General features: G+C 40.3%; 1 protein-coding gene across 6 annotated transcripts in view; it reads right to left on the bottom strand.

Annotated features, from left to right (window-relative positions):
* Positions 1 to 13,470, bottom strand: part of ebf1a (EBF transcription factor 1a) — a 265,989-nt gene that overhangs the window by 35,645 nt on the left and 216,874 nt on the right. For all 6 annotated transcript variants that reach the window (XM_007891402.2, XM_007891404.2, XM_042340170.1 and 3 more), the window contains exon 11: positions 5,373 to 5,461. In XM_007891402.2, the coding sequence (XP_007889593.1) occupies positions 5,373 to 5,461 (89 nt within the window). The remainder of the gene's footprint in view (positions 1 to 5,372; positions 5,462 to 13,470) is intronic.

Raw genomic sequence — 13,470 nt, 5'->3', positions numbered from 1 at the left:
GGAAGGGGGAAGACAGAGGGACTGCAGGATGGAGTTCCAGGAAGCGGGGAGGGTGGATGAAGGCTTGCCAACGCTGGAGGGGATCTGGTGGAGAACATGAAGCAGGCTGTTGTTTACTGAGCGGAAGGGAAGGCTGGCCAGTAGTGTCAACATCATCAGAAAATTCCATTAAAAAAAACTGTTGCAAAGAATTACAATGGACAGTAACATCCTTTTGTTCAATTTTTTTTCCCCCCTGAATATTTTGGTGTGGAATCGGTAAGCACTAATGACATCATCAGGGGATGTGGCTTGGAGCCATGCCCAACAGCATGAAGGTGCTAGATTAACTTCACAACTGAAATGACACATCAGCTGAGCATCTTAAGTTAATGATTATCCCTGCCGTTAATTCAAACTACCCTGCATAGTAGAGCTTGGTAACTCCCTGCTCTCTGTACTCTCATTGCTCATCATTTCTCAGGAGTTAAACAAAACCCCTGAACAATCCAATGGAAATATCCAAGAATCAATTGTTTCCAACTATGAATTTTGACAGGAGCTCTGAAATTGATATCCTGTTTTTTTTTAAAGTTTGTTTTTGATGAAGTCTCTTTTACTGATAGTAATTTGGATTTCAACAGAGTGAGGCAGCCAAGCATGTAGGGTGTGTTTTTCGGGGAATTTGGCAGGAACAAACGAGAAAAATTGTAGAGAGCAATATTGATAATAATAAAAAAATAATAATCCTGCATTTGATAGAATCTTATCTTGTCAAAACGTCCCATTACAATTCACAGTAAGCATAGTAACTATTTGTAGGTGAACGCAGAGGGGGAACACAATAAAGGTTCATATCGAAAAAGAGAGATGTTTAAGCCTGGAAGTGATATAAGGATTACCTATCAGCCTTCTTTCTTTGTCCTATTGTTGAAAGCAAATGAGGTCCTAGAAGAGCCTTTTTCAATATGGGAGTCTTGGATAAACTTGGGTTTTACATAGAGTTGGGTATTTTTGAAGGGGCAGATATCTTTGAATATGTAGTGTTTGGAGTTTGAGATGACAGGTTAAAACAAGAGGATTTCATCACAGAGGTGGTTGGGGCTCACTTATCACATCGCATGTTAAGGCGAGAGGTGACACTGTGATTCATTCGTCTGTCAGGTATTAAGGAATACCACAACTTGCACACACAGAACAATAACGATGTACAAAAGAGCATTGGGTAGTAAGACTATCTAGCACTGTAGAATAACTAAGTATTATCTATTTTGGAACTAGACTGCAATATGACATGCTGAGGGTGTCTGAAATGTCCAACCCCTGAATTTCAAAGTAATGTACAGGACAATATCAGCACTCTGTCTTCATCCTGCAATATGGATATATAGTACCTTTTATTTTAACAATTTGGTTTATTAAAGTAAATAAATTGCTTGTCCTGTTTATTTGTGCAAGTGCTCTAAACGCTGTGTAAATCAACAATCGCGGTCTAATATCAACCATCATCTATCTATATTTGATAACTTCTACAACTGGATTTCTTGCCTGATCTCCAATTCTCTTCCATCCTATCCCTGAAGGGGGCTGACTTACACTGGGGAATGGTTCCAAAGGTACTGATCACCCAAATGTCTTCTTTGTTTTTGGTCAGTCTGACATGAGGAAACCCATCACCAAGTATCCAAAACAGACTGAGAGTTCAATACATGGAAATTTCCCCATGCCCAGAATGAGTTGCACACTCTATCCCTGGAGGAATGCACCCTGCTTGTTTAAATCTGGAGGGTACTAAGCGCAAGTTAGTGATATTAGCCAAGGCTTGGGCAACCCAGATTATGCAATGGAATACTGCTGGAGATCAACCAGCTAAAACTGCATAGCTTGCCATTAAGAACTCTGTCTGGCAAGTTTCCTGCTGCTTGTCCAACTGAGACCCATTAGAGCTTTGGCCTGCAGGGTTAACAGGAGCCAAGTGGGATGAATCCCTGCTTCAAGGGACTTGCCTGCACCTCATGTCCTGCCAATGAACCGTTGGAACTGAATAGTAGGGGGTGCTTGGATTTATTGTGTGCAAAGTGGGGGGTGGAAACCACAGTAGAATCTGTGTCCAGGGGTGGAAACTAATGCACAAAGATGAGAGGTCCAAAACACTCTGCAGTCTTGAACATAAGAGCAATTAAGCATGGAAAATACTTGATTTCAGTCTTAATTTGGAAGCTGTGTTTTAAAACACTAACAGAAAGTGGCTTGAAAATTATGACCAAATTTTAGAATTATCCAAAATTTGTCACAATCTTAAATTTTTAGTTTGAAGCTAGAATAATTTCAAGGCTCTGGAGAGCGAACCCTATCTGATTTCTCCCTCTCCTAGCCCAGGATCCCTGAGGCCAATTGAGTTGCTCTCCTCCTTTTGCCCACAAAATACACAGTCACTCCACTATACATTAAACGCTGTGAAGCGTTTTGAGATGTTCTCCCAAAATGAAAGTGACTATACCAAATGTAAGGATTTTTATTATTTTACTGCTGCCTCTGGGGTGAAATCCACTAATTCAAGATAGACTGCGGATCAAACCTGGGAAGTTTACTCTTCTGAACGTCTCAATTTCACACCAGATAGTGAAAACCTTCAACTGAGCATATCGTTTGAATTTTAAATTTTTGTTTTACAACCTTAGTGTAAAATTCTTTGACAGGTGACATTAAGGAAAGGTCATGTATCACTACCCACTACACATGCTATGCAAATTGAATCAAAAATGTAGGAGCTAGATTAGCAGAGGTAAAATTATAAGGTCACACAAAGTCAGTCAGGCTGTAAGGGTTGAAAAGATGGTTGTAATTACTCTTTTTAGTCTATTAACTATTGTTGTTCTATCAGGACTCAGGGGTATATGAGAGCCACAGACATGAAGTACAAGATAAAGTAATGTGTATTTATTACTCCCATAGGATCAATTTGCCCTGTATTTTTCAGCTTCAAGAAGCAAAACACACAAACGCTGTTCTTCTTTCTCTCCGCTGAGTTTGGTCTTTTATCAAAGGAGCTCGGGAGACAGGCCTGACACGGGCACAATCTATCTGCACTGAGCAACAGTCATTCGGTACAACCCCTGGCCATGTACACATCAAATTGATGCGCCTTTGACACTGGGTAAGATCCACCTTCATTTCCTCTGATGAAATTCAGCAATGGGCCCACTCCACACCTTGGCTGCCAATGCCATTAAAAGGGAAACGCATTTGGATCAGAAGTTAGGGTGTTCTCCCCTGTGCCTCCTCACTCCCTTCATACCCAGTATTTGATGTCAGATTTAAGTAAATGTGTGTCAGCCAGACAGAATGTCCTCCCTTTTCTCCAAATATTCATTATATTCACTTCTATCAAATGAATACTCCTAACTTATATTTAAACCATAATTAATCCTAAATGTATATTTATCATGGGATGCCAGGGACCATATTGGGAAGATCGACAACAGACTCCAACAGTGTGCTTGAAAGATCACATCTTCCAGCTCACTCGCTGGCATTAGATTAGTTTGTTTTTCTTTTTAAATAACATTTTATATGCAATTCCATTACAGCCCCTTTTTCCATTACAGCCCCTCCGAGACTCAATGGAACTGTGTCCTTTGTTTACATTCCTCCTGGTGCCTTTGGGCAAAAGAGATGAGGCAACCAACCTTCTCTCAGGCCTCTGGCAATGCGGATTTGAACTGGCTTTTAAAGGCTCACTAGGAACGGGGTATAAGCCAGGCTAGACTAATTTAAGAAAGTCTGATGCTGTAATGGAAGACAGCAGGGTATTCTGAAAGGCTGAGATCAAATGGGTAAAGGGCCTTCAGTCAAACTTCTCTTGTGATCTTTGGTGCTACAATGGCCAGAGGGAACCATTCGTTGCTGGGGGGTTTCTGGTGCCTCCCGGGGAAAACATTAAAAGATTCTATGACCAATCAGTGCAATTACTCACTCATCTATCAGAATGCCCTGTTACACTGGCAGCCATGTTTATCTACAAAACTCAGTTACTATACTTGGACCAATATTCTGACGTGTTTTGAGACGTTTTGATGTACAAAATACTTTCTTTTTGTGATGTGAAAAACCACCATTAAATATGGCGCTCCGAGACGCCATCAGGCGTGAAGGACGCTATATAAATGCAAGTTGTTGATATATAGTAAAGCTCTGTTACAATAATTGGGGTCCTTAAAGTTTCAACCACAAAATCACAAGATTAGTTCAGATTAAAAAGGCCCTTCCACCCATCTAATCTGATCCTTCCACAACACCCATCACACTGACCTCCCATCACACCATCAAGCCATTTCCTAAATGAGTCTCAGTATCCTGCAATCAACCACCCTTCCTGACAACTTGTTTCGGTTGTTATTCACCCAACCAGTATTAAATGGCATGTGATCACTGGTCACTCTTCCACATTCACTGCAATGATGTCCGGTTACTACCTGATGATCAAGAAGTCAGCTATTTTTAGCGCAGGAAAACAAGCCGGTATTTCAGTATGCATTTTGAATTTTTGGGTGAGTAAATATCAAGGTCCACATCTCAAACACACGATAAGGGAACCTGTGTTACAATGAAGCAAGTTATAGTTGGTTTCTTGATGTTACCTGGGATGAGTGTATTCTTTTCTCTCTCCAAAGTTAAGATCATTGAAAGGGGACCCCCGATAGAGGTAGAACACAGAATTATAGACATTTACAGCATAGCAGAAGGCTATTCAGCCCATCGAGTCTGCACTAGTTCTCAGGGGTATTTAAGATTATGAAAGGATTCAATCAATAAAATGGATGTTCATACACTCACTTGTTGGTGAGCCCAAAACAAGTGGCATAAATAAAAGATAGCCAGTGATAGATCTAATAGGGAGTTTAGGAGGAACATCTTCAAGCAGAAGGTTTTGAGAGTGTGAAACTCATTGCTGGAATCTGTGGTTGATGTAATAATAATGTAAAAATATCAATGTATTTAAGGAAACTTGATGCATACATGAGGCAGAAGGGAACAGAGGGGTATAGTAGAGGGGAATAGGAGGGGTGGAGACATGTGTGGAGAATAAAGACTAGTATGGACTGGTTGGGTTGAATGGCCTGTTTCTGTGCCATATCATTCTATGTAATTCTATTTATCTTGAAGTGGGGCTTTTGTAGGATATTTGCACTATGCTGACTTTACAAACCAGTGATAGCATTATCCAAGAGACAAGGAAATGGCAATAGTTTTATTCTGCATTTTCTCCAAGATCCCAAGAAAGGTTCGAATGAAGAAAGCCCTTCAGCCCATTTGATCTCATGTTGTTATGCTCAAAATGATGCATTAATTCAACCTTATAACAATATTATATGTAAAAGTCAGTGACTGACCTTTGGCAATCGTTCCGGGTCACCAGGATGTCTGGGGATGACCTTCTGCAGCCGCTGGAAGCCATAATCAATGGTAGGTTCATTCAAAGCTGCAACAAGAAGAAGAGTATGGCTCAGTGAGAGGAATGTGCAGGAGAGATAATTCCACATTATCAGCAACACCAAAGAGAAAAAAGGAATGCAATAGCCATAGTTTTCCAGCACAAAGAAATGTCTTGCATCGTACATTCTAATACACGTTTTTTCAGATAAAATCTTCATTCCCTATAGGACCTAACAGTAAAATAGAGAAATCATATAAAATGTCCTGTAGCTTAGTGGTTAGAGCACTCGCCTCACATGCGAGCAGAACCGGGTTCGATTCCAGGGATAATATTTCCTTAAAAAAAATTTGGTCACTCAATCCACCATTGTTTGTGGGACACTGCTGTGCACAATTGGTTGCTGCGGTTCACCCACAAAATATACAGTCAATTCACTTTACAATATATTCTGCGAAGCGCTTTGAGACGTCTCAAAGGAGTGATAAGGCACTACATCAAATGCAAGGATTATTATTAACACAGTTCTTTTAAAAATGATCTTTGTATATAGAATCCAAAAGAGGGAATAAGGGAAAGAGGTGACTATTCATTTTGTAAAAAACTGCATGTCTTAGTTAACAGTGATTTCATCTGCAAACTGACAACGAGAAGGGATAACTAACCTTTTGTTTCTTTCCTGAATCTCAGTTCTCCCCCCACCCCCCCCCCCCCCCCCCCCCGATGCGGGATAGGGCTGCATGGGAGGGTGAGCTATTGTACACCCTCCAGTAATCCCTGTGTGAGCCTGGCAATGACACAGTGTTTGACCATCACAACCGATGATATTTCTAGCAGAGATCACTGGATAACATTCGGAAGTGCAAACTAAGGCTGATTTTCCCCTTCTATTGTAAGGGGAAACCAAGCATTCCCACTCCCAAGCTAACATTGCCAAACTCAACATTATCTGAACTTAAACCTTGGCCAATCTGTTCTGTATTTCACCACATTTGCTCATATGTGGTAAAGGAGAACCTTTGGAATGTATTTTTTTCCATGTTAAAGTCAAACAGTGACAATACTGTTAGCCTTAGGACCAGGTTAGGGAGAGGGCAATCGATTGGGACTGTCTTTCCTGGTCACTATCCAGTATTCTCACATTCATATATGACTGAGATGAGGATTAGCTAAGATGTTTGTTAACATTCACTGCCCACAATGGACTTTTGTGAGGGCACTGCATTGCCTGTTGTGCCTTGCCTACAAAATATAGTCACTACAGTAAATCTTGTGAAATACTTTGAGATTTTATTGACAGTGTAATAAGGCACTATATTAAAGGCAAGCATTAATATTTATTTTATTAGTCAACCATATCCCAGAGAAGGAAAACATAGTCAAATATTTTCAGAATAGGAGAGGAGAACAAGTAACAGAGAGAGAAAGTTGTACCTGGTAAAATACAGTCATGTATTCAGAGGCCTTTTCTTATGTTCTTAGCCTCACTACCATGATAGCTCTTAATCAGTGTCCAACCCTGTCACTGTGAAAAGCTCTGAGACGTTATCCTACATTCAGCGCACTATATAAATTGTTATTGAAAGTTGTGCAGAAATTTCAAAAAATTCTTCCATTCAGTCTTAATATGGAAGACAAGTTTTCTACAGTCATTTTTAAAGCCAAATTAATACTGAATTTAAGAACTTTCAAAGTTTTGAACAATTTTAAAATGTAATAAGAAGGCTAAATAAGGTCCAATGCTGTATTCTGGACTTTAGCATTTTCAACTTTTACTGAACTTATATGGAAACTTGTACTATCGCAGCATTCTCTCCCCAAACCGAGAGTTGCAATGTACAATAAAGAACACAGACTGTTAAGAGGCAGCAATTTTTTCCGGCTATCCCTTCTGGAGCTTTGCTTAAAAGATGGAAAGAAACATTTTCAATTAGACCTTATTAAAGTATTCCACTCGTCACATAATAAGTGATTTTCTCTTTTTATATGAAAAACATTTTATAATCTTCGGAGACATGACAGGAACATTACATTTTTATCATTCTTTGTGTCATTATGGAGTTCTGCATGTCTCCTCCCCACCACCCCCCCAACAACCTGAAAAAGTGCTCCTCTGTTACAGTGTTAAGCAGATGTATGAAACACTCTAATAACACTGCGATGACAAGAGTCGTACAAGGACATTTACATCTGAACACCTTGAATTTAGTACATAATTGCACCACTAAACCCTTTAACTTGTCATCCAGTGGAATCCCAAACTGTTGTCAGTCAACCATAGTACGGCACTCAACCTCCAAGCTCCTGAGTGACGGAGCTTCACTTGCTAATGCTGAAAATGCCTACTTATCAGAACACTCTATTCAAGTGCAATAAGTGGTCATAAACCCACTCAAATCAGCTTAATGATTAAGGCTTTGTTCGATGCGGAAGGGTGGGGGAGCTGCAATTTGAATACAAACATGTCGATGTGACATGTAAATCATTGAACTTAAAAAGCAATAGTTGATGGCAAAGTGGCCTTTTAATCTTATTTTGATTTCTTTAATCTTAAGTGTAGTGGTTAGTTATGGTAGAGGCGAAAAAAGTTAGTTTGTTTGTAAATCTGCACTTGGTATTACTTGTGCATTGTTTTGGCAAGACTACTTTGTATGTTCTATAGGACACATTTAAGCAATGAGATACAGCTTCCTTATTGCTGCTGGATTTACTCAACCTTCTTAAATCATCAGGTTTGGTTGCTTCACATTCAACTGCATTACAACTTAGTAACAAGGGTTAGGTAAACTTCCTATCAAGCACAGGCTCTTAAATTCACACTGAATTTAAAATTTAGCACTGATTTGAAATTATTTGAGATATTTTGAGTGCCGTGTTTTCACCATTTGGGAGTTAGGGTAGCACCAATGAATGTTGGAGCTGGGCTCCCCCGAAAACTGGGGACTAACTGCACAAGTGGGTCAGCAAAGCAAAGAAAGCAAGATTAACTCAACAAAGCCAATGAGCTCCTGGCAAATGCGTCACTGTGGAACCGTACACCAGTGAGAATTGTCATCTACAAGAAAACGGGGAGTAAATTGGAGGAAGGCAAAAACAATCTGGATTCTAATTGACAGCAAGTGGTAAGTATCAATGACACTTCAGATAAACAGCACCTCCCAATCCCAACATTTAGGCTCCTGTCGTTTGAAGGCAAACAGACTCATTTGAATTTTGTAAGAAAACCTTATTTTTCAACTCCCACTGTTTACCCACTTTCCAATCATCTTCCTCAACCAAAAGCCTTCTCCTTATTGAACCTATTCTATAATTTCACATAATGAATCCATAATGTGTCAACAGAGCTTCAGTTGTTAATCAAAAGATTGTCTGATTTGACTCAGAGAGGAATTTGTTTTCCTGGCTCTGCTGCTGTGAGTGGCAGAATGATTGACATTTCATGTAGGCAATTAAAATAACTGGTTTAAAAAACGCCACAGAATGGGTAGCCTGTGGGCATTGCACAGTGCACAGGATTGCACGGAGGAGCTTTCGAACTGCTACCGCTGGAGTTTGCACTGGGCCACAGATTAATATAATTCCTTAGAACGTCAAATGTGTTCTGGAAAAAGAATGCCAGTGAGAAAACAGCACAGGCCATTTCTAGGGATGTGGGAGTCAGGCACTCAGTCAAATTAAAGGGGCTTTTTTTGTCCAACTAATCGTGAATTATTTCTTGCAACACATTACCTTTAACTAGGCTTTAATTAAATATTTTAAAAATTGCGACAGATTGCGCTATACAAAGAAACAGAACCTGCTTTCGATCACCCTCCTTCCCCCCCTGGCCTCCACCCTCCCTGATCCCAATCCCCAGCTCGGGTCTGAAACACTGATTGTCCAGCACCTTAGGAAGTCCTCCCAACGTAATTTTGATGTTGCCTGGTTCCACCCTCAGGTATCTCACCCAGGTGGCTATTAGTCAGGTGTTACCCCCACAGTGAGTGTTATAGAACAGTCAACCATGGAGGCCAGTAGATTCAATTCAATTCTTATCCTTCCCAATGTCCACACACCAACCCGAACTTTAACAGCCGAGATTCCTCGAGGAGACTCTTCCCTTTTAACTCTGGGGTGAGGTGACCAATTCTAATACTCCTACTATCACCCCGAGTGACATCATCAAATAGAATGAGGATATATAATCTTTGCAGTTGACATAGTTCTTTATCACATCACTGATATGTCTGAAAGCGCTTCACAGAATACACTGTAAAGTGTATATTTTGTGGGCAAAATTATATAACTTGGGATTGTCCTAAGTCTATATGTGTTAGAGTTTAGGCAATGGCTTTACCTACTGAGCCATTGGAAAGGACTTGCTAAACATTGTTGGGGATGGGGACATCTGTACTGATCCTCAGAGAGAATAGTTATTAAGAGGTGGGTGTATATTGTACATGTCGATTAAAATATAGCTTGCGTTGCCTGACAAAAGAGACTCTCTTTGACAAGCTACAACAATATTTCATCCCTGATAGCCATACACTGTATCCTAAGCACAATATAAAACCACTAACATTTTGGCTGGAGCCAACAGCATAGCTTGTCTCAGGATACAATGGTGACTTGTTAGCCTGATATTTGTTAATTCAACACATGTGATAATCTGGCACGTTCTCCTAACATCTGCATTATTTCCAAATTAAGAAAAAAAAGCTTTTTTCTTCCTCTCTTGGCCTACCTAACTACAGTATAGTTTGTAATTGGCAAGAGCCAAATCTTTCTAAACATAAATTATTAAGAGGTCCCAAGATTGCATAGGGAAAAANCTCTTAAAATATTGAAGTTGAAATCTAATATTTCTAAAAAACATTTGATAGGGTAAAACTGAATAATATCTCATTTATAATGTGCTGCCATCTCCTTGACGCAAATGATACTACCTTGGGATTATATTGCACGAAGTTGGCAATATACAAAGTGAAATTTAGCCCAGGATGGGGACATTATGGTGGCTTATTACAGGGTTCCAGATGCCAATGAGCAAAAGCATGAAACTTAAGGAAGTTGTGCCTTGGCAGTATAGTATCCAGGTGATTATTCATCAGTTGGACCAGAAATGTTATGAATTTATGAATTTACCAATGCAACACAAAATATTCTACATTATGTTTGACATTAATCACACTTTGCTTGTTTTGTAATAATAATGAGCCTTGCATTTGATATAGCAGCTTATCATGTCATCGAGACATCTCAAAGTGCTTCATAGGATATACCGTAAAGTGTATTTTGTGGATGGACACAGCAAAGCAATGTCCCACAAACAGCCATGGAGTGAGTGAACAATTCTATTTGGGGTATTGTTGTCCAGGACATCGGGAGAAACTTCCTTCTCATTTCAAATCGTGCCATGGGACTTTTAACGTCCACCTCAACAGGCAGACAAGAGCTCGGTTTAAAGTCTCATCTGAAGGACGGCACCCCTGACAATCCAATGTGAATTGAAGTATAGATTTTTTTGCCATTGCAAGTTATGTTTGTTTCCTCCTTCCTCTTGTTGTGGTCTTCCAGTTTTACCCACCATTCCCTTGATCAGACATGCAGCCTACTTCCAGCCGTTTGCCCAATGCTGCCCGGAAGCTGGCTGTTATCAAGTGCACTACAGGATATTGCCCTATGATTTTCCGTTTCTTGAGAAGAAATATTTTCTGTCCTTTTCTCATTACTTCTCGTTTCCTCTTCCAGCCCCCTCCCAAATCCTGGGTCCTTCCGAGATTGGAAACTCACCGCTTGATGTTTGAAGACTAACACTAGATATTGCCCTCTGCAATTGTTGGCATCGCCAATTAGTACTTGTTTAGCCATGTTTCTGTGCAATATACTCAAAATACATATAATAAATAATAATAATCCTTGCATTTGATATAGCGCCTTATCACATCTTCGAGACGTCTCAAAGTGCTTCACAGAACATAATTTAAAGTGAATTGACAGTATATTTTGTGGGCCAAACGCGACAGCCAATTGCACACAGTAATGTGCCACAAACAGATGTGGATTAAGTAACCAAATTATTATTATTTTTTTGAAGGGATTATTACCCCTTGAAAAGTGATCCGCCCAATCGACTAACAACCGGGTTCCTACTTAAGGAAACTTGCCCAACGTTTCGCCCCGCCTGGGAATCAAACCCAGATCCTTTCGCTTGCTCTAACCACTACTACTTCAGCAAGAGTCAGTGCCTTCAGGAGAGAACCCTAGAAATTTACAGCACAGGAAAAGTTCATTCAGCCAATTGTGTTTGAAACAGTAATCCATTCAGTCCCATGTTCCTGCCTTTTCTCCCATACCCTTGAAAATGACTCTTTTCCAGATATCAGTCTAGTTTTCTCTTGAAAGCTAATATGTATTCTGCCTTGACTACCACAGAACATTCCACATTGACTAAACAATTAAACAGAAGCACTTGGATGGGACACGAATGCCTCAAGTTCAATAATGAGTTGAGAATTGAACCCATACTACACACAGACATAGGCAGAACAGGATGTACCAGCACTGGTTCGTAACAGCTAAATTCCCAACGCATTTTGTGACACCAGTAATTGTTCTACATCAGTGAGCACCCACAGAAAAGTTATAAATATACTTTTTTTCATGGCCAAAGGTGTTGGCATTCAGCAGCATTAGTTAGTTGTTTGTACAATATGTGGCTACAGGCAGTGAAATCTTTTTTTTAATATACCAAATATCAGCCAGAACTGTCACAATCCAAACTGACCTCACCGCTTTTTGGGGTATGAAGTCAGTCCGCTGATGAATACTTTCAGATCCCACATTTCCTATCTATTTCATCCAAATTCTCTCCTCAAAATATCCTGCCAAGTGCAGCATCGGGACATAGAGTATTTAACAAGCTGGGAAAGTATGTGGCTGTAAAACAAAAGACAATTGAGTTCCTTGTTCTGTGAAATAATGACTTTTTTGTCATTTTTATGCTTGTGTTTCCAGCCCTAGCCTTGCCCCAAATAAAATTCACCATTCACTTGATGACTCCTCCCTCCATAGGCTACAGCTCATCTAGAACTCTGCAGCCCATGTCCTCTCCCACACCAGGCTCCGTGACCCTATCAACCCCATTCTCACCTGACTTCACTGGCTTCCCATCACACAGAAGATACAGTTCAAGATCCTGGTCCTCACCGTCAAACCCCTCCATTGTCTTGCTCCCTCCTACCTCTGCGACCTCCTAACCCCCTACCATCCTGCTCCATCCCTCCACTCAGCGGGCTCTGGCCTGCTTCACATCCCCAGCCTCGCTCTCCCCACTATTGTCGGGTGGGCCTTCTTCCACTCTCTGGAACTCCATCCCACAGTCCTTTTGCCTCGCCCCTCCCTTGCCTCCTTCAAGACCCATCTCAAGACCTTCCTTTTCGACCGTGCTTTTGGTCTCCCTGCTTCCCTCCCTGCCCTCCACACTCCCCAAGCCCGACCACCAGCTCGTGTCCAAAACTGTCTGTCCAGCGCCTTGGGACATCCTCCTGACGTGAAAGGTGCTATACAAATGTAATTTTGTTGTTGTTGTTGCTTTGTTGTTTGTGGGACATCGATATGTGCAAATTGGCTGTCATATTCGCCCACAAAAACCAGTCTCTACACTTTACAGTATCTTCTTTGAAGCACTTTGAGATATTGTCCTGACATGAAAGGTGCTTTGTCAAATGCAAATTTTTATATTGTTTTAAAAATCCCTCTTTATATTCCTTCTCTAAATATACGTATTCAATTCTCTTTTAAATTATTTTATGCTCTCACAGCACACCTTGCAAGAAATTCTACATTTTAATAACCATCTCCTTGAAAACGTTTCTCCTTTTAACACATGCAGTGACCTTATACCCCCTTAGTGATTTAACTAACAAGTGGGAATAGTTATTCTCTCAACATTGTTCAGAGTTTTGAAAGCCTCTAATATATCCTTTCTATCCTACTTTCTACTGGTGGGAACAACTATATTAGTAATCACATGTGATATATGAAAGTAAATGAAGTAAAAGATTGGCCAAAGTTTC

The sequence above is a fragment of the Callorhinchus milii genome, unplaced genomic scaffold, assembly GCF_018977255.1.
Source record: "Callorhinchus milii isolate IMCB2004 unplaced genomic scaffold, IMCB_Cmil_1.0 Scaffold13, whole genome shotgun sequence".
Taxonomy (NCBI): domain Eukaryota; kingdom Metazoa; phylum Chordata; class Chondrichthyes; order Chimaeriformes; family Callorhinchidae; genus Callorhinchus; species Callorhinchus milii.
This window is presented reverse-complemented; position numbering and strand designations above follow the sequence as displayed.